At 39.1% G+C, this 27926-nt stretch overlaps 2 protein-coding genes across 15 annotated transcripts in view; one reads left to right on the forward strand and one right to left on the reverse strand.

Moving 5' to 3' along the window:
* The window catches only part of ANKRD42 (ankyrin repeat domain 42), a 104224-nt gene that overhangs the window by 47402 nt on the left and 28896 nt on the right, over nucleotides 1-27926 (forward strand). For 3 of the 7 annotated variants that reach the window (XM_089915363.1, XM_030761255.2, XM_089915365.1), the window contains 3 exons: nucleotides 951-1095; nucleotides 8292-8374; nucleotides 27744-27794. In XM_089915363.1, the coding sequence (XP_089771489.1) occupies nucleotides 951-1095; nucleotides 8292-8374; nucleotides 27744-27789 (274 nt within the window). In that variant the 3' untranslated portion in view covers nucleotides 27790-27794. Of the gene's footprint in view, nucleotides 1-950; nucleotides 27795-27926 lie in introns of those variants that run through there. The other 4 variants (XR_002647437.3, XM_089915361.1, XM_022593953.3 and 1 more) reach the window with 3 other exon arrangements.
* The window catches only part of CCDC90B (coiled-coil domain containing 90B), a 65591-nt gene continuing 38960 nt past the window's right edge, over nucleotides 1296-27926 (reverse strand). For 4 of the 8 annotated variants that reach the window (XM_022593959.3, XM_089915368.1, XM_089915367.1 and 1 more), the window contains one exon: nucleotides 1296-27040. In XM_022593959.3, the coding sequence (XP_022449667.1) occupies nucleotides 26849-27040 (192 nt within the window). In that variant the 3' untranslated portion in view covers nucleotides 1296-26848. Of the gene's footprint in view, nucleotides 27041-27733; nucleotides 27829-27926 lie in introns of all 8 variants that reach the window. The other 4 variants (XM_022593960.3, XM_089915369.1, XM_022593961.3 and 1 more) reach the window with 3 other exon arrangements.

Consider the following 27926-nt stretch of genomic DNA (forward strand, 5'->3'; position numbering starts at 1 on the left):
ACTTCATTTACAAGCAGAGACAAAACTAATCTAACACGATAGGTATTCAGAAGTGTGGTTACCTCTGCGAAGTGAGGGTTGCCTGGGAAGGGCATGAAGGAACTTTCTGAGATGATGGAAGTATTTTGTATCTTGGTAGTCATGGTGGATGCATTAGTGGAAACTCATTGAATTGTTTAGTTGATATTTGTGTAATTCACTCAAAGTAAACTTTACATCATTAAAAAAAACAAAGCTAAACAAAGCAAAAGACATTTAAGTTAGAGCATGCCGTTTCTCTGTTGAGATCCTCTAATGGCTTCCCATTTCACTCAGAGTAAAAGCCGAGTCCTTGTTGCGACTTACCAGGCCCTACTTGTTCTGGCTCCCTTTTACCTCTCTGACTCTACTCCAGCCACATTGGCTTCTTTCTTCGAGTTCACCAGGTGTTCTTCTGCCTTAGGGCCTTTGCACTTGCTATTCTCTCTGTCTGGGATGCTCGTACCCCAGATGTCTACTTGATTATCTCTTATTTCCTTTTGGACTTTGCTCACAAGCCCCCTTCTCAGTAAGGCCTTTCCTGGTCATTGTGTATGGGGTATTAACCCCCTCCTCAACAACATTTCTATTATTTTCTTGCTTTTTTTCTCCCTTAGCATTTATCACCTTCCAACATACGTATATTTACTTACTTATATTGAAATACATATATTTACTTATTTTACTGTCTTCCACCACTGCTGCCAAGGTAGGCCCCACAAGGGTAGATTTGGCCTGTTTTGTTCACTGCTTTTATCTCCAGTATGTATAGATCAGTGCTGGCTCATAGTACACTCTCAGTATATATTTGTTGAAAAAATGCTTTCTTTGTTTTATTTGCCTTAAATATAATGTATGGATACTTTTCACTATTACCAAAAATAATTGCTAGTTGATATTGGAGATTGATTGAAACCAAATTTTTTTGACAGGACTATCAAAGAGCTGCAGGGCCACCTAGAGTATGAACGACTACGCAGAGAAAAATTAGAATGTCAGCTGGATGAGTATCGAGCAGAGGTGGATCAACTCAGGGAGATGCTGGAAAAAACTCAGGTTCCCAACTTTGCGGCTGTGGTTGGTATCCTTCTTAACACATTTATCTTTCTCAAGAAGTAGTATACAAGAGTAGCTAAAAGTACCAGCTTTGGAGGGGGCTATTTGGGTTTGAATCCTGGCTGCAGCCCTTTTTGGTTTGGACAAGTCATTTAACCTCTCTTTGCCTTATTTGTAAATTGGAGTTAATAACATATTTTCTAGGAGTAAGGAGTAAAGGAATATACATATACACATACATATATATATACACACACACATACATTACTCTATAAAACTATATATACATACACATACATATGTGTCTGTCTATGTACCTACCTATCTATCAGTTGGAATAGCAACCTGGTTCATATGTGTGCAGTAAGTTTTATTATTATTGTATCATGTAAGGAAAAAAATTTTATAAGCAGAGTAATCAATAAGAATTCTGAGACAGCTATGGAGTATGTATGTTTTAATTCTAAATATCTAAAATAAACTGCTCTAAAAAGAAACTGACATGAGAAACAGATAACAAAGAACAAATGAAGAAAAGCAGGTGGAGTATAGAAAATAGAGTGAAAGTGACAGCAAGAAACCCCCAGTGGTGCTTGCATTTCAGGCCATCCAGTCTCAGTAGAGCAGGCAGAAAGCTCACCAGGGAAACTTTGGCCCTCACTCTCCCCTGCTCTGAAGATGTGGCCTTTGTGGACAGTTCATGTGACATAATGTAGGGATTCAGGTACGTTTCATATTTTCCTTCCATAGGGAATTTTTTTCTTCAGTCCTCTTGGGTAAGTTAATTTTGTTCCAGATCTACATCACCTCAAATATGATATACAGTAAAAACTTCCTGGCTTCTTTTTATTTTGTACAAACTAATCATTAGTCTCTTTAATAACCACTTAAAAAGTATTAATATATGTGCTTATTGTAAAATGTTAAAAACAGGGCAGACGCTCCTCCCCATATCAAGTTCCACTCTCCAGAGGAAGCCGCTATTAATGGTTTGGTCTCATATTAGACAACATTCTGTTCATCTGCAAACGTGTGTATTTCTGTATACAAATTCACTTTCTCTGGGTTTTGGTATCTCACCAGTGCTTAATTTTCCAAGGGATAGAAATAATCATCATAATCCATTATCTTCATTTTTGCAGTGACCATCTTATACCATGTTTAGCCTCTGGGGACACTTTAGTATGGAGAGGCTGGCTGGGGCAGTCATGTGGTGTTGGCTAGCGGACATACACCTTTTATAAACTACCACTGACACTCCAGATCCGCTCCCTCTCCACCTTGTGGCAGGAACTCTGCCTATTCTAGTCTCCTCAGAGGCAAGAACATACATTGTTCTTCGCTAGCTAGCTGCCTAGATCTTTTGGAGATCACCCGAGCTGCACGCCTTTTGAGTCAATCCAGATTGATGGTCTACATAGAAAATTTTTGGTTTTTAGCTATTTAAAATTATTCTTTGGGCTTCCCTGGTGGCGCAGCGGTTGAGAGTCCGCCTGACGATGCAGGGGACACGGGTTCGTGCCCCGGTCCGGGAGGATCCCACATGCCGCGGAGCGGCTGGGCCCGTGAGCCATGGCCGCTGAGCCTGCACGTCCCGAGCCTGTGCTCTGCAACGGGAGAGGCCACAGCAGTGAGAGCCTCGCGTACTGCAAAAAAAAAAAAAAAAAAAAAAAATTATTCTTTTCTTGCCCAGAAATGTCTGTTCCCAGGGTGGTTTGATGTCATACACTAATAGAGCACATCCTTCCTAAGACCTTGCTCTCTACCAACAATGTGTAGCTTTCAGGAGCGCTGACTCGAGGTCCCTGTACTCTGGGCCCATCGTTTTTTGCGGTCCTGCTGTAGGTTACACGAGTTTTTGTAAATGAGCAAATGTCACTGACCTCTAATGGCAGCTGCTTATTTTCTGTTCTGCAAAAGCTTCTGGGTCTCAATTTCCTCATCTTTAAAATGAGGATAACACCTACCTCATGGGATGGTATTGATGTTAGATGAAATACTGTGTAGAACTCCTGAGGTATTTTCTGTCTACTAGTATTCATGGTATTCTCCCTTCCTCATATCCTTCTCTTTTTTTCCCTTTCTTTCAATTTTCTACATTTGAGTTGTATAAACAGTCAGTGGATAAATGTGTGTAGCCCTATGCATCTGAAAGGAGGAGGAATTAGTTTATTGTGGAGTCTAAATATGTAAAGTATAAATAAAATGAACTTTTGATTCAGTGCTCATTTATATAGAGGCTTCAAGCTCTTTGACTAAATCTCTCCTGCCACCTTCTGGTAAGGACCTATGATTGCATGACTTTTTCCCCTATAAAAGAATCTGCAAGAGCGTAATTTTTAGCCAGAAAAAAAATTCCTAGGATAGTCTGACATAATGCACTTAAATAGGTTTTTTATAATAATAACTGGTTTTGATAATACATTTTTATAGTGCTTTCTCACATATTGTCTCAGCCTGCATTAACCCACTTCACCAGCCTTATTTTCTATTCTCCTACACGTCACTTACCTTTTCTGAACTTGCCCCACACTTTCCAACCCCCAAGCCTTTGCTCGTTTTGTCCATATACCTTGAAGCCTTTCTGTCAACTCTGCCTCTCAAAATCCTCTTTAGGAACCATCTTGTTCATCAACCTTGTCCTAACCCCCCTGACCACAAATGATCTGTCCTCCTTTCAGCAAGCACTTTGTACTGCTCTGAGGGCACCTCATCATTTGTATTATAGTTCAATTGGCTACTTTACACACAGCACTGAACATTTAAATTCTGTGAGATCTAACTTGCCTTGACTAATAGCATCATGAACAGTTACTGAGTACTTGCTATGTGTTGCGCTCAGTGCCAGGAACTTTATATCTGGCAGATGTTATTTTCTTCATTTTACAAATAACAAACCAAATCTCAGAGAAAATAAGGAATTCGCGTAAAGTCACACAGCTTGTTAGATGGGCAGCCATGATTTGAACCTAACTGCCTAACCCCCTTTTAGTGACACTTGTTACTGCCAGTATAGCCCCTTTGCCCTTCCAGCTCACTCACTGTGCTTATGAGAAGATTTAGTTTGAAAAATTGGTCTTTAAAATTTTTTTTTTTAAAGAAGATGTTGGGGGTAGGAGTTTATTAATTTTATTTATTTTTGCTGTGCTGGGTCTTCATTTCTGTGCGAGGGCTTTCTCCAGTTGTGGCAGGTGGGGGCCACTCTTCATCACAGTGCACGGGCCTCTCACTATCGCGGCCTCTCTTGTTGCGGAGCACAGGCTCCAGACTCGCAGGCTCAGTAGTTGTGGCTCACGGGCCCAGTTGCTCCGCGGCATGTGGGATCCTCCCAGACCAGGGCTTGAACCCGTGTCCCTGCATTAGCAGGCAGACTCTCAACCACTGCGCCACCAGGGAAGCCCGGTCTTTAAAATTTTTGATGTTAGGTCTTCAAATAAGTGAATTTATTTATGAAAATTTAAATATAAAATTTATAGTAATTTGATAAAATGTTACTTATACTGGAATTATACACAGTAATTCAAACATTTATTTCAAGATATGTCTTAAATACAAAGTTGAGGTGATGAAGCTTCCAAAAGATAACACAGTGGGATATCTTTGTGACCTTGGGGTAGAAAAAAGATTGATAGATTCGACTTTATTAAAATAAGACTTCACTTTATCAAGGACAACATTAATAAAGGCAAGCCAAAGAGTAGGAAAATATATCTCTTTCCTTATTTTCCTTCCTTCTATCCAAAAGCACAAAGAACTTACACAAACCAGTATGAAAAATACAGACAACCCAGTAAAAAACCGGGCAAGACATGATCAGGCGCTTCACAACATAAGATATACAAGTGGCCAATAAACATGAAAATGTACTCAGAAGTGTTACCAGAATTATTAGTTATCACAAATATAAATTAACACCCAACAAGATGTCAGTATACCACCAAAATGGCTAAAACAATACAAAACAGACATTACCAAGTATTGATGGGGATGTGGAGCAAGTGGAACTCTTATTCACCACTGGTGGAGTGTAAATTGATTTGAATCACTTGGGACAATTGTTTGGCCATATTGAGTACAGCTGAACATATACACATCTGTGACTCAGTTCCCAGTGCAATGAGTACATGTCTCTTGATGTACACAGATGGATACCAAAAGACATGAACAAGAATATTCATATTAGCATTATTATAAATATCCCCCAAACTGGATAAAAAATTCTATCAACAGTAAGAATAAATACATTTTGGTATAATCATACAATGGAATATTATAAAGCAATGGAAATGTATGAATTACTGCTCTACACATCACTATGGGTCAATTTCACAAACATAATGCTGAGCAAAAGAAAACTACAGTATGATACCATGCAGTCCCAAAATATGTAAAATAAATCAAGTTAATAGTGCCTGGGAGGAGGCAAATGGATGATTCTGGGATACAGGTAATGTTCAGTTTCTTGTTCAATTTCTTGATTTCAGTTGTGGTCACATTGGGTGTTTTCACTTTGTAAAAATTCATCACACTGTACACTTTTGGGGGTGCTCTTTGATAGGTGTATTGTACTTAAATAAAAATGTTTACTTAAAAAACGTAAACTAGATGGGAACTATAATAGCTTTGGTAGAGATGTCTGTCTACAGATTGATGCAGCACTGAACTCCTCATAGCTTCCATCTCCAAAACCAGTATCATTCGAGAAGTCGTTGGTCTAAAGCTTTGGGCCATGCTTGCTAATCAAGAACAGCCAACCTGGAACTGGTAATATTCTATGAATACTTCTGTGTTTAACTTACCCTTGTTTTCTATCTCTGCTGGGCTTCTCCCTGTCCTCTGACATCCTAGCCTGTGAGCCTGTAAGGGTCCTTGGAGCAATCTGAGGGCTTAAGTGAGTTTATCCAATCTGAGCTGTTAGTCTAAGGAAGTTCTAGAAGTTTGTGATTTCTCTCTTTCTCTATTGGTTACTGCTTTGACACTCTGATAAGAGACTGTTCTGGTAATCAAAGTGGGATTTATCTCCCTTTAGTTGTGTATGCTTCCCAAAACTTATCAGATTGCATGAAATTGTTTTAAAAACAAGAATTCCATATACCCAGGCAATAATTTGTAGACACATAACCTGTCAACAGTTTCACGCAGTATTATTAATCTCTTCAACAAACCTGTAAATTCTTTCAGATGGAAACCGGTTAATATTTAAAATATATACATTTTCACATAGGGGTGGTGGTTTAATTTACACTTAGAATTGCTTTAGGTGTCTAAGCACCATGAATCATGTGTTTAATATCTCAGTATTGCAGTTCTCTTTTCCTGAGTTTGGGAGAAAACACATATTAGGGAGAAATATGTTTCTGTCTATAATTTATGATGAGGAAATAACTAATCTTGGTGAAGAATGTTCCCCAAATGCAGAAACTTCTGGAATTTGGAAGTTTGGAACTTTCAACGAACACTTACTGGAGGCCTGTTGAGTGCCAAGCACATATTTTCTTTTGAACTAGTTTACAGTAAGGCTTGCTTGGTTTGGTAGAACAACGTACATATTTGATGTTAGTAGATGCTTTGGTATTTGACCACTATTTCTAGAGTATCTGGGATTGTTTAAACTCCTTCAGGAGTTAGCATATATAAAAAGTAAAGGAAAATAAATATTAACTGTTTCTGAAAGTCTGGTAACTCTATTAAGCACTAGAAAATTGGCTACCTCTGACAAGTAGCTTTCTCTCTTTTCCTACATTTTCTATATTCTTTCTCTAATTCTATCTATCTAGTTGGATGAGGTTAATAAACTCCTGCCCTACCTCAGTGTTCTTTCATAGACATTTTTGCATTCAACCCCTAATGATCTTGAAGACCTCTTGAAAGCTGGGGAGTGAACTGAGCACCTCTTTTATATCTGCTATTCCACCACAGACTCCTGAGTGGGAACCAGATCTCATTCCTTTTTGTATACCTGTAGCACAGTATACAGTGTAGTTTTAGGAACTGAATGAGCAATTTTTTGCTGGAAGACAGGATGGAGGAATGGTTACAACATGAACTTTGGTGTTGGACAAAATTTGGATTTGAATCCTGCCATTTACTTAGTTTTGTGACCTTGGGAAAAGTTGATTAATGTCTTTGACTTCTGTCCTTGTATCTATAAAATGTTGTTAATACAACCTATTTCACCTTGTTATATATGTAAAGTATGAAATACAGTGGGTACCATATACTAAGCCCCAGTAAAAGGTTTGTTGTTACTGGTCTTCAGACTGGTTGGTAAGCTTTTTCAAGAGAAGGGACCATCATGTTGCCCTATGCTCACCAGTGCCTGGCCACTATATGGGAGGGCCAGCAGATTCCCCATCTATTCCTCTCTCAAGGGGGAGGGAACGTGTGTGGTTCTGTTTTCCTGGGTGGTGTTGGAAAAACAGCAGTTTGCTTCTATGTTCACACACTTCTATGAGTTAAGCTGACTGACCTCATTAGCAAAGGTGTAGGTGGGAACACCTTGGGGAATCCTACCTCCAGCCAGGGGCTCTCCTGATGGACATGTGGCCTTGTGATGTTCCTGAAACTCCTGCATTCAGATCTGTCCTGCCCAACTGGGTGCAGAGCACTTTTCTGACTAGAAGAATTATTCAAAGATGACTGACATCTAGTGAGTATCCACTGTGTTTCTAGTCCTCTCTTACTCCTTCCCAGAGCATTTATTGAGAATCTTCTGTGCTAGGTACTGAGAGTACCACAGCGGATGAGAAATATTCAGAAACAGTGTGTGGCAGGGCAAAGTGAAAGAGACAAGAGCAGTTGAGGGGTGTTTTGTGAACAGAGAAGGAAACACAGGATCCAGGAAATGTGATTCCTAACAGAATGGGGCTTGCAAAGAATCCAGAGGATGCCATGCTAATGCTTTGTGTTATTTTGTTTAGTAATATGTTGTAAAATGTTGGTCTAAAATAGAAGCAGAAACAACAAGGTGTTCTGTGTGGGGGGTGTATGAGGTAAAGGTAGGACTGGATGATTTCTCAAGGTGCCTCCCAGTCTGATGAATCAGCACAATATGAACTGGTGCTTCTGATGTAAGTATTTACACAAAATTCTAAAAGAAATGTAAACCAGAGTTGAAAATGTTGTCATGGTTAAATTTTTTCTTTTGGAACAGTAACGTAGAGAGACGAAAATGTGTCTAGCATAGAAATCTTATTTGGTTCTCTTTTTCTTTTTAGGAAGATGACCCTCCTTGTGAGTCAAGCAAAGAGAAGAGGCGAGTGAAGAAAAAGGTGTCTTCTGGGGGAGTTTTTGTGAAAAGGTACTAATCAGTGAAATAACTTTAAATAAACCTGCTTGATTTTTCTTTTCTTTTTAAATTGATATAAATGTAAATCTATAAATTCTTCTCAGAATTACTCAGACATGCTGTTATTCCAATTCTGAAGGCAGAAATGTATAATGTCAAACGGATTAAAATTACATGGACTCAGTTGTATTCCCCCTCCCAATATACTTTTTATATATTTATGTAGGCAAGTCAAAACTCTAGATTTATGAGTAGTTAATTTTGCAAGTATTGACATAAACTTTACAATATAAGATAACACAGTAATCAAAAGGTCTAGTTATAAAGATTATTAGAAGTTCTATTATGGCTTCATAATAGAATTATATTTCTTTTACTTTCTGTAGAGAGTACCCTTTTACTAGTGTAGGTATAGCTTTTCTCCCAACTTTTCAAATGATTTTTTAAAAAAAATTTATTTTATTGAAGTATAGATATATAATGTTAATTTCTGCTGTACAGCAAAGTGATTCAGCTATACACACACACATTCTTTTCCATTATGGTTTATCACAGGATATTGAATATATATAGTTCCCTGTGCTATACACTAGTATCTTATTTGTTTATCCATTCTATATTTAATAGTTTGCATCCCAATCCATCCCTCCTCCACCTTTCTCCTCCCTTGGCAACCACAAGTTTGTTCTGTGTTAGTGAGTCTGTATTTGCTTGGTAAATAAGTTCATTTGTGTCATATTTTAGATACCACATATAAGTGGTATCATATATGTCTTTCTCTGATTTACTTCATTTAGTATGAAGTAAATGTTGCTGCGAATGGCATTATTTCATTCTTTTTTATGGCTGAGTAGTATTCCATTGTGTATTTATACCACATCTTCTTTATCCATTCAGTTCTTTTTTTTTTAACGGTATGCAGGCCTCTCACTGTTGTGGCCTCTCCCGTTGCGGAGCACAGGCTCCAGACGTGCAGGCTCAGCAGCCATGGCTCACGGGCCCAGCTGCTCCGCAGCATGTGGGCTCTTCCTGGACCGGGGCATGAACCCGTGTTCCCTGCATCGGCAGGCAAACTCCCAACCACTGCGCCACCAGGGAAGCCCTATCCATTCAGTTCTTGATGGACACTTAGGTTGTTTCCACGTCTTGGCTATTGTGAATAGTGCTATGAACATAGGGGTACATGTATCTTTTTGAATTATAGTTTTGTCTGGGAATATGCCCAGGAGTGGGACTGCTGGATCATATGTAGCTCTATTTGTAGTTTTTTGAAGGCACCTCCATACTGTTTACCACAGTGGCTGCATCAATTTACATTCCAACTAACAGTGTAGGACAGTTCACTTTTCTCCAGACCCTCTCCAGCATTTGTTATTTGTAGATTTTTTTTTATTGTGTCTGCATTTTTTTTTAACATCTTTATTGGAGTATAATTGCTTTACAGTGAGTGTTGTGTTAGTTTCTGCTGTATAACAAAGTGAATCAGCTATACATATACATACATCCCCATATCTTCTCCCTCTTGGGTCTCCCTCCCACCCTCCCTATCCCACCCCTCTAGGTGGTCACAAAGCACCAAGCTGATCTCCCTGTGCTATGCGGCTGCTTCCCACTATCTATTTTACGTTTGGTAGTGTATATATGTCCATGCCACTCTCTCACTTTGTCACAGCTTACCCTTCCACCTCCCCCTGTCCTCAAGTCCCTTCTCTAGTAGGTCTGTGTCTTTATTCCCGTCCTGCCCCTAGGTTCTTCATGACCATTTTTTTTTTTTAGATTCCATATATATGTGTTAGCATATGGTTATTTGTTTTCCTCTTTCTGACTTACTTTACCCTATGACAGTCTCTAGGTCCATCCACCTCACTACAAATGTTGCCATTCTGACGGGTGTGAGGTGGTACCTCATTGCAGTGTTGATTTGCATTTCTCTAATGATTAGCGATGTTGAGCATCTTTTCATGTGCCTATTGGCCATGTGTATGTCAAATGACTTGAGTTTTAAAAAATCTGAACTTAGGAGACAAAGACAAGTAAGTAAGTTTTAGAAAAGGACAACTTTTTACAATAACAACCAAATATCTCCAGGGAAGTTTACATAAAATGAAAATCAGCTTTCGTAAAAAGAAAAAACACCGTAACGCATGTTTGCCAAAAATATACATTTAAATAATCTGCTTTGGAATTCAACCATTGTTTTGTCTTGCAAGCCTTATAAGAAAGGAATAACAGAGATGAGGTTGACTGGACAGGATGAAAAATATGTGGCTTTATTATTCTTTCTTCTTTCTCTTTTTTCTCTTTTCCCTTGACTTTGCTGACCAAAGAACCACCATGGCATTTCATTTCAGTTCTGACTTCGAGTCCCTCACTTTTCCTACCCCACCCTTTTCTTCCTTGAGCTAGCAAAGACGTGTGACTCTCTTGGGGCACTTATCTAGTTTCTGCCTCTCTCTGAAGATCTGATTGCTGGCTTTGAGCTTGCTTCACTGGCATCAGCCTTCCTACCAACCATACCCCAGACTGCCCATCTCTAGGCCCTGGCAAGTACCTTACATGGACAGGCCATTTTGGCCCAGTATCATCAGGACCAGTTTGCCCTGACACGAGTGCATTTGATTGCTAAGACCAGTTTAGGCTGCTCAAAGGCCTGTAAGGAAGTGTTCAAAAATGGTTTACCTATCCTTTTCATAACCTTTATAGTCATTAGTCATTATTGTTAGTTTCTCTGTGGTTTCCAATAGGCTTTCAATCTGTAGTAAAAACATTTGTCAACATTTATTGGGCACTTACTATGTGTGTGATCTGTACCAAGTCCTTTACATGTATTACTGCTTAATTCTCACCACAGCTGTATGAAAAGAGGTACAGCATTTCATACATGGAGATTAAGAAAGTCACAGAGTCACACAGCAATGTGGAGCTGGGATTCTAACCTTAGGAGGGGAATTTCAGAGTCTGCATTCTGGAATTCCCAAAGCCAACATTTCTCTCACTTTCTGGGACTACACACAGCCTTACCTTTTCCTTCTAGCCTGATGACTCTAAAGTAATCCCAACCTGGAAACAGTTTGTTACACTTCCTCCTGTTTTCTCAAGGCCACATCTCTAGTCTCTGTACAAGTGAGGTAGGAAATACCAGAAGAGTGCTGTAATAGAAGCATGCACCCTTGTGGCAGAGGTTCCCTGGATGTCTCCCAATACCTCTTTCTCCCCTTTTTCTATAGTATTAGGGTTTACCTGGGCTTGTGGCTGCTCAGGATAAGGACTGACTTCCCAGTCGTCTTTGCAGCTAAGATACCAAGTGTGGCCAATAGAGTGTGAGCGAAAATGGTGTGTAAAACCCTAGGGGTCGTGTCCCTAAAGGGAAAGGGCTTTCCCACACCTTCCCCTTTCTTCTTCTGGAATGTGGGGTGGTAGTGAGTCACTGAACTTTGCAAATGAGAGCACTACCAGGGGTGATGGAGCATAAGACAAAAAGGAGCCAGGACACATGGAAAGAAGAGCCTGGACAGTATTGCTAAGTATTAGCAAAATGCAAATCACAACTACAGTGAGTTCTCAGAGAACTCAACTTGGAGATTACTCTTACTATCGAGTAAGAACATAAAATCTTGAGTTAAAGTCTTGTGACTTACCTGCCATGTGATCTTGGCAACTTCACCTGTGTGAAGTTACAACGGTGTGACCTTAACTTCACTTACCTGGTTTCTTTAGCTGTAAAATGAGGATAATACCACCTACCTAAGAGGACTGTGATGAAAAATAGGTGAGTTGACATATATCATTTAGTATATTCACTGTTATAGTCAATGTAGTTATTCTACAAAATGACAATCACTAATTTTAGTGTTGGTGATGACCATAGTGCTTTCCACTGCCTCATTTTTTTCCCCTTTATAAGTAGAGGGATGTGGAGCTCACCTCCTCCCACAAATACATCAAAAAATCCATCCACATGTGGAATAGTTCTCACAGAACACCCACTGGATCTCATACAACCAAAGCTTCAAGAAAGATCCCCATGTAATGGGTAGGATGAAGGGAAAAGGGAGAAGAGGAGGAATTGGGATGGGACCTGCACCCCTGGGAGGGAGCTGTGAAGGAAGAATGCTAACCTCACCGTGGGAACCTCCTTCACCAGCTGGGAGGTATGCCAGGACAGATAGGGAACTTCAGAGGCTGAAGAGGAGGGTATGGGAGTTGGCCTGAGGCACTGCAGGGTACGGAGAGACCAACACAGAAGGTCCTGACCACATCACCACACTTCCCAGCCCAAGATGTGCGCCTGCTGGTGTGCAGAGCGACTGGGTGCTGAAACTCAGGCTTCAGCAGACAGGCTTCAGCAGACAGTCCCAAGGAGAGGACTCGGTTTGGTTGCATGGAGACAGACCAAAGGGTCTGGAGCATGGTCCAGACCATAACTGGAGACGTGTGCATGTGGAGGTGGGGCTGAAAGCTGAACTGATAGCTGGCCATCCCACTGTGGTTGCTGGGATGCAGCTCTGGCAGGTTCCTGCTCTGGTGGACTTTTCACTGGAACCGCACTTGCGTGCCTGAGGGCACCCTGGGCTGACTGTGGGTTCAGGGGATGCAGCTCCAGTGGGTTTATGCACTGGTGGCTTGGTGAGCATGTATGCTCTGAACTTATTACCAGGGCCCCCAAGAGGAGGTGGGCCCAAAGGGCAGCGCCAGCAACACTGATCTTTGTGGGTGCACACACCGGGTGGCAGGCGGCATCACAGAATCCCACGTCCTGGCAGGCAGCTCCTGGGGAGGAACATGCAGTGGCTCCTCTCCCAGAGGGAGCACTCCAGTCCTGCCTACTTCACACCACAGCTTAGAACCAGATCTGGGGATCTGCACTACAACAACTGGGGAGCAGACCCTGCCCCTGACAGGGCGTCCCAGAGAGCAAAGAGGAGGACTTGCTCAACATCCATTATGGGCTCTGGTCACCATGACACTAATCACACTCCCCTATCAAGGGGATAATGGCTGGCACACACACAGGAAAGACATGGCAAGCATCGATACCAAAAACAGCCCTTGCACCAAAGATATTGGACTCAGGCAGGCTACACTGGGATGCTCCCACATAAAAACAGCCCTTCCAGACCACAGAAGATAACTGCTTCTCCTAAATTCATAGAGAAATATAAGAAAAAAGAAGCAAAGGAATTACTCCCAATTAAAAGAACAAGAGAAATCCCCTGAAAGGACAGTGAAACAAACCTCTACAGTCTACCAGACCCTGAGTTCAAAAAGGAGGTGATAAAAATGCTGAAGGAATTAAGAAATGCTATTGATAGAAATGTAGATCACTGTAACAAGGGACTAGAAACTGTAAAGAGGAGCCAATCAAAATTAGACAACTCAATTGCCGAGATGAAAACCAAAGCTAAAGGCAATAAACAGCAAAGGAAATAATGCAGAAGAACAAATAAGTGATCTGGAAGATAGAATAATGGAGATCACCCAGTCAAAACAGCAGACAGAACGTATGCTATCTATGGGATAATATAAAGCACACTAATCTACTACGTCTAATAGGGTTCCCAGAAGAAGAAGAAAGAGAAAAGGGGATTGAAAATGTATTCAAATAAATTATGGCTGAAAAGTTCCCAAACCTAAAGAAGGTATTAGATATCCAGGTCCAGGAAGCACAGAGGGTCCCAAACAGATCTACTCCAAGATATATCATAATTAAAATGGTAAAAGAGAGGATTCTAAAGGCAGCAAGAGAAAAACAGTTATAAAGGTTATCATAACCCCATAAGGTTATCAGCTGATTTCTCTACAGAAACTTTGCTGGCCAGAAGGAAATGGCAAGACATATTCAAAGTCCTGGAAGGGAAAAACCTGCAACCTAGGATATTCTACCCAGCAAGATTATCATGTAGAATAGGAGACAAAAAGAATTTCTCAGACAAGCAAAAACTAAGAGAGTAAACAGCAATATTAAACCTATCTTAAAAGAAATATTGAAAGCTCTTCTCTAAATTGAAAAGAAGCAACAATCTATAGGAAAGGGAAAAATCACAATAGAAAAGGTAAATATATAAAAGGATTGAAGATCATTTAAATAAGACAGTACACAGTCAAAAAACAATCCAAAAAATTCTGTGAAAATGATTGAACAGAAAAGGATAAACATGAAGATGTAAAATAGGACATGAAAATCACAAAATGTAGGGAAGGGGAGTAAGAAATGTAGATCTTTTAGAATGTGTTTGAGCTCATATGACTACCAGTCTAAAGCAAGTAGATATAGTGACAGTTAACATAGTTGAAAACCAGAGTAACCACAAATCAAAAAGACATACAATAGATTCCCAAAAACCCAAAAGAAAGGAACTCAGGCATAATACAAAAGAAAACTATCAAATCACAAAAGGAAACACAAAAAGAAGAAAGGAACAAAGAAGAAATACAAAATCAACTGGAAAACAAGGTTTAAAATGGCAATAAATATATATTTATCAATAATTACTTTAAATGTCAATGCACTAAATGCTCTGATCAAAAGACACAGAATGGCAGACTGGATAATAAAACAAGAACCTACAATATACTGCCTACAGGAGATCCACTTTAGGGTGAAGGACACACATAGATTGAAAATGAGGGGATGGAAAAAGATATTTCATGCAAATGGAAATGACAAGAAAGTGGGGGTAGCAATACTCATATAAGACAAAATAGACTTTAAAAAACAAAGGCCATAAAGAAAGATAAAGAAGGACACTGTATAATGATAAAAGGATCAATACAAGAAGAGGGTAGTACACTCATTAACATATATGCACTCAATATAGGAGTACCTAAATACATAAAACAAATGCTACCAAACATAAAGGGAGAAATTGACAGGAATACGATAAGAGTAGGAGACTTTAACACTGCACTGTCCTTAATGGACACAGATCTTCCAGAAAGAAAATCAATAAGGCAACAGAGATCCTAAATAGCACAATAGAACAGTTAGACTTAATCGATATCTTCAGGACATAACACCCCAAAAAACCAGTATACACATTCTTTTCAAGTGCCCATGGGACATTCTCTAGTATAGACCACATACTAGGACACAAAACAAGCCTCAACAAATTTCAGAGAATAGACATTATTTCAAGAATCTTTTCTGACCACAACCCATGACATTTTTCACAGAACTAGAACAAATAATCCTAAAATTTATACGGAACCACAAAAGACCCAGAATTGCCAAAGCAATTCTGAGGAAAAAGAACAAAGCTAGAGGCATAACCTTCCCAGACTTCAGACAATACTACAAAGCTACAGTAATCAATACAGTGTTGTATTAGCACAAAAACAGACATCTGGATCAATGGGACAGAATAGAGAGCTGAGAAACTCACACACCTATGGCCAATTAATCTTTGGCAAAGGAGGCAAGAATATACCATGGAGAAAAGACAATCTCTTCAATAAGTGGTGTTGGGAAAACTGGACAGCTACAGGTAAAATAATGAAATGAGAACATTCTCTAACCCCATATACAAAAATAAACTCAAAAAAATGAACTGATATAAGGACCTAAATAATACCTTTATTTACTGATAAAACGGATATTGGAGAATGTGGTTAATATCTTCAGTCCAGTAAACTTATCACTGACCCCCAAATCGGACTTACCTTGTCCCAAGTATCACTGTACTAGAGCAGGCCTCACCCTGTAGAGGTGAACTTGATCCTACAGGAGCAGAACAGAATGAATGTTCTCTGTAGACAGGCTGGTCCCAAACAGGAATGGGGAGAAGTGGCTGGGCTACTTGGGCCTTGTTTCTCCTTTCACCTTACTTAATCACCTAGGGCAGGGTGGTTGAAGGAAGAGTGATTACAATATTATGCTATTGGAGCTTCCTTCACATGGAGGAAAGAAATACTCCCTCTCAATATTTTAGCATATTTTAAATTGTAACAAATGAATAATTTACCTGTTTACTGTCTGTCTTCTCCAACTAAGATTGTCAGTTCCATGATAAGGAAGCCATGTTCAGCTCTGTGCACATGGGTGCCAGCATGTTGTCTGGCCCATAGCAGGCATTCTTATTTACTGAGTGAGCAAATGTACTGTAGAGTTTATTACAATGGAACCTATATGGTCTTTATTTATTAATCCAACACAAATTTATCTACAGTGTGCCAAGAATTTTCTTAGGTAAGAGGATTCTGAGATATTTTGAATCAAAATACGGAAAGTTTTGTTTTGAAAACAAGCCAGCTGTTAGCTCTTTGAAAAAAACTTAGTTGAAGAGCCTCTGATTCTCACTCGCTGGACCATACAAGGTCAGTCTTTTGATTGCTCTATACTTTAGATTCCCTATTTATAACTAAACAGGTTTGCAACACATACCAAAGAAATCCTGTATGATTTACAGTTGTTCAAGCAAACAAGAAAACTCTGGTTCAGTTTCTATGCGCTATCAAAAGGATAAAGACAAAATGCCTGTCTATCTCAGATCAATCAGGTTTTGAATGGCATCTTTTCAACATAATGAAATAAAGACATATATAAAAAACAAAGACAAAATACACCTTCCCATTCTAAAACATTTCCTTTAGTCCATATGTACTTTAAATAATCTTGTATTAAGTTTCTACTGCAACTTTCAATGTTCAGAGTAAATCCATCCTGGCACAGTGTTTGTTCTAAGAAGTCAGCAGCAGCAGGAGTAGGAGCATAATGTAGTAGTTTCACTGTTATTTCCAGAGTCTATAAAATCCCAACGCTATTGCCAGGCAAGTAAACACTGAGGCTGTGAAAAGAAGAAAACATGTTATAGGTAATGCATTTGTGATTATCTTGCAGAGACAAAGAGAATAATGTCATCTTCAATTTAAATTGAAAGCAAAATCAGGAAATCCAACCAGTTTTCTTTTCTTTGCCTGCGTTGCACGGCATGTGGGATCTTAGTTTCCCAGCGAGGGATCAAACCCACGCCTCCTGCATTGGAAGCATGGAGTCTTAGCCACTGGACCACCAAGGAATTCCCAATCCAACCAATTTTCTACTTTAGGTTTTTAATTCCCTAGAAAATTAAGCTAAGGATAAAGGATATCCATTAGGGCTGGATTAATATCAATTCTTCTTAAAAGCTTCCTGTATTTTAAACCAGAATAAGGATGACAGTAATTTAAAAGTGTACATTATGTCAGTTAGAATCTATAAAGTGTTTAAAGTCATTATTAACATTAGCACTATTAACAATGACTACTTTAAATAATTACAAACTCTAATTTTAGAAATAATTTATAAGTGAAAAACCACCTTTGTTACATGTACTGAAAAATTACGTAGTTAAGCCAGTAAAATAGACATCCGTATCATCCAAAAGAAAATTTCAATTGCCTTTTCAGTACATTTAAAAATGATTTCGTGCCTGCTGAGCTCCCAGGCCAGTCCCCTGCCCTCCAAGGCTCCCCCTTTGTCACCCTCCCACCCAGCTGCATTGGTACTGGGGGCATAGGAAGGAGGCTGAGGAGATCAGGAGTGGCAGGCAGGAGGGGCACTCCCAGACCCCAGACTGGAGGAGCAGGAGAGGAGGGCGTTTGCCCTGCCCACTCGAGCCCAGGAACCCTGCTGGGCTCCAAGGTGAGGTCCCCTGCCCTCTGAAACGAGGGGTGGGGGGCACACCTGGGTCCCTTCTGTTGCTTGAGCCTAAGCCCTACCCCCCGGAGCCCCCAGGGCCTTTTCCAGCCCTGTGGGTCCTGAGCATTGGCCCTGCCCATCGCCCAAACCTCACCCTTGCTAAGGTCCCACTCTCCGCAGCCAACGCCCTCCCCCCCATCTTCTTTCTTTTTCCTCCTCCTCCTCGTTTTTACTATTGTGGTACTGATGTCCCTTCCAGTTGTTGATTCATCTATATTTTTATTTTTACATTATTTCTAATATATCTGTTAGTTTCCTAGTCTAATTTTATTTTTTACTTCGTTATTTTTTTTTTTTTGCCACCCCATGCAGCTTGCAGGATTTTGATTTGTGAGCCCAGGGTTAGGAGGAAGCTCCTGTGGTGGGAGCTCCAAGTCCAAACCACTGGACTAACAGAGAACCTCAGACCTCAGGGAATATTCATCGGAGTGAGGTCTCACAGAGTTCCTCATCTCAGCACCAAGACCCAGCTCTACCCAATAGCCTACAAACTCGTGTTGGAAGCCTCAAGCCAAACAACCAGTAAAACAGGAACACAATCCCACTCAGAGAAAAAAAAAAAAAAGAGATGGCAAAAAAAATATGTCACAGATGAAAGAGCAAGGTAAAAACCTACAGGACCAAATAAACGAAGAGGAAATAGGCAATCAACCTGAAAAAGAATTCAGAGTAATGATATTAAAGATGATCCAGAATCTCAGAATGGAAGCAAGGATTGAGAAAATACAAGAAATGTTTAACAAAGATCTAGAAGAACTAAAGAACAAACAAACAGAGATGAACAACACAATAACTGAAATGAAAAATACACCAGAAGGAATCAATAACAATAACAGAGGCAGAAGAACAAATAAGTGAGCTGGAAGACAGAATGGTGGAAATAACTGCTGAGGAGCAGAATGAAGAAAAAAGAATGAAAAGAATTGAAGACAATCTCAGAGACCTCTGGGACAATACTAAACGCACCAACATTTGAATTACAGGGGTCCCAGAAGAAGAAGAGAAAAAGAAAGGGTCTGAGAAAATAATGTGAAGAGATTATAGTGGAAAACTTCCCTAATGTGGGAAAGGAAATAGTCACCCAAGTCCAGGAAGCACAGAGAGTCCCATACAGGATAAACCCTAGGAAAAACACACCAAGACACATATTAATCAAACTAACAAAAACTAAATTCAAAGGAAAAATACTAAAAGCAGCAGGGGAAAAACAAAAACTAACATACAAAGGAATCCCCATAAGGTTATCAGCTGATTTTTCAGTGGAAACTAGCAGGCCAGAAGGCAGTGGCAGGACATACTTAAAAGTGATGAAAGAGAAAAACCTACAACCAAGATTACTGTACCCAGCAAGGATCTCATTCAGATTCGATGGAGAAGTCAAAAGCTTTTCAGACAAACGAAAGCTAAGGGAATTCATTAACACCAAATGCTAAAGAAACTTCTCGAAGTGGGAAACACAAGACAAGAAAAAGACCCACAAAAACAAACCCAAAACAATTAAGAAAATGGTAATAGGAACATACATATCAATAATAACCTTGAATGTAAATGGATTAAATGCTCCAACCAAAAGACACAGACTGGCTGAATGGATACAAAAACAGGACCCATATATATGCTCTCTACAGGAGACCCATTTCAGACCTAGGAACATATACAGACTGAAAGTGAAGGGATGGAAAAAGATATTCCATGCAAAAGGAAATCAAAAGAAAGCTGGAGTACCAATACTTATATCAGATAAAACAGACTTTAAAATAAAGACTGTTACAAGAGATAAGGAGGGACACTACATAATGATCAAAGGATCAGTCCAAGAAGATATAACAATTATAAATGTTTATGCACCCAACATAGGAGTGCCTCAATACATAAGGCAAATGCTAACAACCATGAAAGGAGAAATCAACAGTAACAATAATAGTAGGGGACTTTAACACCCCACTTACACCAAAGGACAGATCATCCAAACAGAAAATAAATAAGAAACACAAGCTTTAAATGACACAATAGACTAGATAGATCTAATTGATATTTACAGAACATTCCACCCAAAAGTGGCAGAATACACTTTCTCCTCAGGTGCACATGGAACATTCTCCAGGATAGATCACATCTTGGGTTGCAAATCAAGCCTCGGAAAATTTAAGAAAATTGAAATCATATCAAGCATCTTTTCTGACCAAAATGCCGTGAGATTGGAAATCAATTAAGAGGAAAAAAACTGTGAAAAACACAAATACATGGAGGCTAAACAGTGCACTACAAAAAAACCAAGAGATCACTGAAGAAATCAAAGAAGAAATAAAAAAATACATAGAAACAAATGACAATGAAAACACGACGACCCAAAACCTATGGGACGCAGCAAAAGCAGTTCTAAAAGGGAAGTTTACAGCAATTCAATCTCACCTCAAGAAACAAGAAAAATCTCAAATAAACAATCTAATCCTACGCTTAAAACAACTAGAGAATGATGACCAAAGAAAACCCAAATTCAGTAGAAGGAAAGAAATCATAAAGATCAAAGCAGAAATAAATGAAATAGAAACAAAGAAAACAATAGCAAAGATAAATAAAACTAAAAGCTGGTTCTCTGAGAAGATAAACAAAATTGATAAACCCTTAGCCAGACTCATCAAGATAAAAAGGGAGAGGATGCAAATCAATAAAATTAGAAATGAAAAAGGAGAAATCACAACGGACACTGCAGAAATACAAAGGACTATAAGAGACTACTACAAACAACTATATGCCAATAAAATGGACAACCATGAAGAAATGGACAAATTCTTGGAAAGGTACTTACAAGACTGAAACATGAAGAATTAGAAAATATAAACAGACATATCACAAGTAATGAAATTGAAAGCATAATTAAAAATCTTCCAACAAACAGAAGTCCAGGACCAGATAGCTTCACAGGCGAATTCTATCAAACGTTTAGAGAAGAGCTAACACCAATCCTTCTCAAACTCTTCCAAAAAACTGCAGAGGGAGAAACACTCCCAAATTCATTCTACGAAGCCACCATCACCCTGATTCCAAAACCAGAAAAAAGATACCACAAAAAAAGAAAATTGCAGACCAATATCACTGATGAACATACATGCAAAAATCCTGAACAAAAATACTAACAAACAGGAATCCAACAGCACATTAAAAGGATCATACACCATGATCAAGTGAGATTTATCCTAGGGATGGAAGAATTCTTCAATATACGCAAATCAATCAATGTGATATACCACGTTAACAAATTAAGGAATAAAAACCATATGATCATCTCAATAGATGCAGAAAATGCTTTTGACAAAATTCAACACCCATTTATGATAAAAACTCTCCAGAAAATGGGCATAGAGGGAACCTACCTCAACATAATAAAGGCCATATTATGACAAACCCACAGCAAGCATCATATTCAATGCTGAAAAACTGAAAGCATTTCCTCTAAGATCAGGAACAAGACAAGGATGTCCACTCTTGCCACTCTTATTCAACAGTTTTGGAAGTCCTAGCCACAGCAATCAGAGAAGAAAAAGAAATACAAATTGGAAAAGAAGAAGTAAAACTGTCACTATTTGCCAATGACATGATACTATACATAGGAAATCCTAAAGGTGTCACCAGAAAACTACTAGAACTAATCAATGAATTTGGTAAGGTTGCAGGATACAAAATGCACAGAAGTCTCTGGCATTCCTATACACCAACAACGAAAAATCAAGAGAAATTAAGGAAACACTCCCATTTACCATTGCAACAAAAAGAATAAAATACCTAGGAATAAATCTGCCTAAGGAGGTGAAAGACTTGTACTCAGAAAACTATAAAACACTGATGAAAGAAATCAAAGATGACATAAACAGATGGAGAAATATACCATGTTCTCTGACTGGAAGAATCAATATTGTGAAAATGACTATACTACCCAAAGCAATCTACAGATTCAGTGCAATCCCTATCAAACTACCAATGGCATTCTTCACAAAATTAGAACAAAAAAATCTTACAATTCGTATGGAAACACAAAAGACCCCGAATATCCAAAGCTATCATGAGAAAGAAAAACGGAGCTGGAGGAATCAGGCTCCCTGACTTCAAACTATACCACAAAGCTACAGTAATCAAGACAGTATGGTACTGGCACAAAAACAGAAATATAGATCAAGGGTACAGGTTAGAATGCCCAGAGATAAACCCACGCACATATGGGCACCTAATTTATGACAAAGGAGGCAAGAACATACAATGGAGAAAAGACAGCCTCTTCAATAAGTGGTGCTGGGAAAACTGGACAGCCTCATGTAAAAGAATGAAATTAGAACATTACCTAACACCGTACACAAAAATAAACTCCAAATGGATTAAAGACTTAAATGTAAGACCAGACACTATAAAACTTTTAGAGGAAAACATAGGAAAAACACTCTTTGACATAAACCACAGCAAGATCTTTTTGAACCACCTCCTAGAGTAACAGAAATAAAAACAAATGGGACTTAATTAAACTTAAAAGCTTTTACACAGCAAAGGAAACCATAAACGACAAAAAGACAACCCTCAGAATGGGAGAAAACATTTGCAAATTAAACAACAGACCAAGGAATAGTCTCCAAACTATACCAACAGTTCATGGGGCTCAATATCAAAAAAACAAACAATCCAGTTAAAAAATGGGCGGAAGACCTAAACAGACATTTCACCAAGGAAGACATACAGATGGCCAAGAAGCACATGAAAAGATGCTAAACATCACTAATTATTAGAGAAATGAAAATCAAAACTACAGTGAGGTATATCGCCTCATGCCAGTCAGAATGGCCAGTATCAAAAAAGTTAGAAACAATAAATGCTGGAAAGAGTGTGGTGAAAAGGGAACCCTCCTACACTGTTGGTGGGAATGTAAATTGATACAACCACTATGGAAAACAGTATGGACGTTCCTTAAAAAACTAAAAATAGAACTACTATACGACCCAGCAATCCCACTACTGGGCATATACCCTGAGAAGACAATAATTCAAAAAGAGACATGCACCACAATATTCATTGCAGCACTATTTACAATAGCCAGGACATGGAAGCAACCTGAGTGTCCATCAGCAGATGAATGGATAAAGATAATGTGGGACATATATACAATGGAATATTATTCAGCCATAAAAAGAAATGAAACTGAGTTATTTGTAGTGAGGTGGATGGACCTAGAGTCTGTCATACAGAGTAAGTCAGAAAGAGAAAAATACCGTTATACTAACGCATATATATGGAATCTTAAAAAAAAAAAAAATGGTACTGATGAACCTAGTTGTAGCGCAGGAATAAAGAGGTAGGCATAGAGAATGGACTTGAGGACACGGGGTGGGAGGGCAAAGCTTGGAGAAAGTGAGAGGAGCATCGACATATATACACTACTGAATGTAAAACAGTTGGCTGGTGGCAAGCAGCAGCATAGCACGGGAAGATCGGCTTGGTGCTTTGCAATGACCTAGAGGGGTGGGAAAGGGAGGATGGAAGGGAGGCTCAAGAGGGAGGGGATATGGGTACATGTGTATGCATATGGCTGATTCGCTTTGTTGTGCAACAGAAACTAACACAGTATGGTGAGGCAATTATTAAAAAAAAATGGCAAAAAGAAAAAGTGATTTCATAATTAAAAATTTATAAATAAAAAATGAAATTTTAATGGAAGCCCTTTAAAAAAAAACTCAATGAGGTAGAAGAAAAGGCAGAGAAAGCATCAGGCTTTTTATTTTTTATTTATTTATTTATTTATTAATATATTTGTGTTTGGCTGTGTTGGGTCTTCATTGCTGCCTGTGGGCTTTCTCTAGTTGTGGCAAGCGGGGGGGCTACTCTTTGTTGCGGTGCGTGGGCTTCTCATTGTGGTGGCTTCTCGTTGCAGAACATGGGCTCTAGGAGCACAGGCTTCAGTAGTTGTGGCACATGGGCTCAGTAGTTGTGGCTCACGGGCTCTAGAGTGCAGGCTCAGTAGTTGTGGCGCCCCGGCTTAGTTGCTCCACGGCATGTGGGATCTTCCCAGACCAGGGGTAGAACCCGTGTCTACCGCACTGGCAGGCGGATTCTTAACCACTGTGCCGCCAGGGAAGGCCCGCATCAGGCTTTTTAAACAGTTAATATACCACCTGTTCTCTATGTTACATCATACTGATTAGAAAACCTTTCTGTTCTCCTTAAGAAGGTGAATTTGGGTGAGGCTTTTAGGGACTCCCTAGATTCTAGTCTGTTTAAACAGCCATGATTTTAAAATAGAGACTCTGAGATGAAGAGCAAACTTCTATGATTAAAGACACAAGAGGGACTTCCCTAGTGGCACAGTGGTTAAGAATCCGCCTGCCAATGCAGGGGACACGGGTTTGAGCCCTGGTCCGGCAAGATCCCACATGCCGCGGAGCAACTAAGCCCGTGCACCACAACTACTGAGCCTGTGCTCTAGAGCCCCCGTGCCACAACTACTGAGCCCATGCACCTAGAGCCCGTGCTCCGCAACAAGACAAGCTACTGCAATGAGAAGCCCGTGCACTGCAACAAAGAGTAGCCCCCGCGTGCCGCAACTAGAGAAAGCCTGCACGCAGCCAAATTAAAAAAAAAAAAAAAAAAAAAGACATGAGAAACAGCCTTTCATAGTTAAGACTATCCTATTTTTAATGTGTAAATCTAATTATACATTATCCCATTTGGTCACACTACTTACTGAAACTTGATTAATGACAAGATCATTTCCTTAATTTTAAGAAATGGGATTAGGTCTCTCTGAGACACAGGGGGAAGCTGGACAGTTGAGGAGAAAGAATAACACTTAAACAGTTTCTTGTCTTGTTGCCACTGGTCAATTATACGTTCTCTCATTTGATCCTACTACTTACCATGCTACTACTTACCATGTTCCAGATAGTGTGCTAAAGAATTTCATGTATCACCGTATTTATCCATAATTAAAACCCTATGAGGTTGGTGATAGTATTCCCATCATACAGACGAGGCAACAAGCCCAAAGTTTTACTGCTAGCAAGTGGTGGAAGCAGGACTCAACACTATGTGTACCTGTCTCCAAGGTAGTTGCTGTTGCTCTTAAAAATAAAGGGTGGTGCCTTCAGAACTGTTAGTTGTAAATCCTCAGTGAAAAAAGGAAAGGAAGATAACTCTTTAGGTAAATACACTAGAAGAAGCTGAGTGGAATACAAAGCTCTTCCTAACCTGGGGTGCTTTGAGGTCTATTTTGAAAGTGGGAATGAACACTGCAGACTGCGCTGATTTGGCATTTCCTGTTAGCATTCCTATTGGACAGATGATCTCTGGTTCCAGAGACTTTGCTAGAATAGAGGTTTTCAACTCTTGTTTTAGCCTTAGAACCCTTTCTTCAAATGGATCTTAGATGCTAAGTCATTCAAGTTGAAGAGAGGAAGGGGGAGTCGGGGTGTGCATCAGCTGAGGGCTAGGGGCTCCATCTCTACTCCTGCTGCCGCTTCAACATCATTAGTGCCTACCCAGAAAATCACTGATGGTATAAAGCAGCAATTTTATTTTGGACAATAACATAAAAATTTTAAATGTGCCTATCTTTTTGACCCCAATTTTTAGATGTGCACAAGCAATTTATTATATAGAAATACTAGCATGATGACATAAAGGGGTGTGTGTGTATTTACTCACACATATATAGGGCTATTTGGTCCAATATTTTTTAAAATAAATTTATTTTTGGCTGCATTGGGTCTTCGTTGCTGCATGTGGGCTTTCTCTAGTTGTGGCGAGCAGGGGCTTCTCTTGTTGCGGAGCACGGGCTCTAGGCACATGGGCTTCATTGCTCCGCGGCATGTGGGATCTTCCCGGACCAGGGCTTGAACCTGTGTCCCCTGTGTTGGCAGGTGGATTCTTAACCACTGGCACCACCAGGGAAGCCCGCAATATTGTTTTTAATAAAAACAGTTGGGAGCAGAATGTCTGTTAATAGAGGTTTGGATAAATAAATTATGGTATTTTCATACAATGGAATAGTATGTTTTCTAGTAAAAAAAAAAAAGTCTATATATGTATTCATGTGGAAAGATAATCAAAACATTTGGTTAAATTTTTAGAAGTTGTACTCTGTACAGTATCATCTAATTACTGTTTAAAAAATCTGCAATGTTCACATATAGAAGGAAAAGCCTAGAAAGATATATACTACTAATAGTAAATACACATGGGGAGGGAGAAGGCTTTCACTTTTACTATATTGCTTTTGAATTATATGAACAATTTAGGATGAAAATGTATTACTTTTTTATACAAAGAAAAATGTACTACTCGACTAGGGCATTCTTTCTAACTCCTTGGGGCTGTGTAAATTGGTCAGGTCACATGGTACTTAAGGAACTCAGTATGTGACAAATAATCTAATTTTGGGTAGTATCCCTGCTCTGTCAGTTGGATTCAAGATAGGAGGTAGTTTTTGCCCCTTTGCTTGCTGTGGTTTTTAATGGTCTATATCTATTTTGGTGATCTTTATCTAAAAATTTTCGTTTTTTTCATTGTGGAATACCCAGTGTATCTTTGCATCGTTTTGTACTTGTGTTTATGTTTATCTTTGACATCCATATGCTTTTTCCTAATGTACTTGTGTTTATGTTTATCTTTGACATCCATATGCTTTTTCCCATTAGGAGGATGCAGAGTTTGCCTGTTAAACTTATATCCTAAATTTACTGCCTATTAAACTTACATTTTCCAAGTACTCCAGGGAACCAAACAATAAAGGAGATCTGTTACAGCTCCTCCTGTTTTTCTTCTGTGCCCCATGGCTACCTTGGGAGGTAGGAGCTAATAAGTCCGAAAATCAAATGACAGTAATTCCTTTCTCTGACAAACACAGCCTTACCTGCAAGGTAACGAATTGTCTCAAGCTTGTTAGACTCCATTAGGGTTTTTAAAGAAGCAATTTCAGTGTCAATTTTGTTACCGGTCTCTGAAATAATACCTCTGGTTTTGGTATCCTGTAGTAATTAAGAATAAGACAATTAAATTTTGTCCCTGTGTATCATGGAGAAAAATGTTTACTTTAGAAATCCTCACTTATGGGCTAATTTTGTGTAACAAAAGTTTTAAGTGGGGAAACAGTAAAAAAGCACAGTGATATTAAAAAGAAAAAATAACACTACATGAATATTACAAATTGACAAAAAGTATTCCTTCTACTTTGATATTTGGAGACTATTTCTTAGGATTATCACATTCTGGGCACATTCTACTAAAAACCTCACAGGAAGATACAGGCATACCTCATTTTATTGTGCTTCGAAGATGCTGCATGCTGTTTTTAAACAAATTGAAACTTTGTGGCAACCCTGAGTCAAACAAGTGTATCGGCGCCATTTTTCCATGAGCATTTGCTCAGTTCATGTCTCTGTGTCACATTTTGGTGATTCTTGCAATACTTCAAACTTTTTCATTATTACTATATTTATTATGGTGATCTGTGACCAGTGATCTCTGATGTTACTATTGCAAAAGATTACCACGCACTGACAGCTCAGAAGATGGTTAGCATCTTTGTAGCAGTTATTTTTAAATTAAGGTATAGATATTGTTTATTTAGATATAGTGCTACTGCACACTTAATAAACTACAGTATATTGTAAACATAACTTTTATATGCACTGGGAAACCAAAAAATTTGTGTGACTTACTTTATTTCAGTATTTGCTTTATTGCTGTTGTGGAAGTGGACCTGCAATACCTCTGAGGTATGCCTGTATTTGAGACCTAAATATATGAGGATAAACTAAGAAGCAAAAATGTTAGTCACAGAACTATCACCTTATTTGTATAAAGTCCTTAGGATATCATAGTTAAAACTTTAAATATATTTTGCAAAAGGAA

This window comes from Delphinapterus leucas, chromosome 7 (assembly GCF_059928025.1).
Source record: "Delphinapterus leucas isolate spDelLeu-1000000601 "Yukka" chromosome 7, BTC_Dleu_Yukka2, whole genome shotgun sequence".
NCBI lineage: Eukaryota > Metazoa > Chordata > Mammalia > Artiodactyla > Monodontidae > Delphinapterus > Delphinapterus leucas.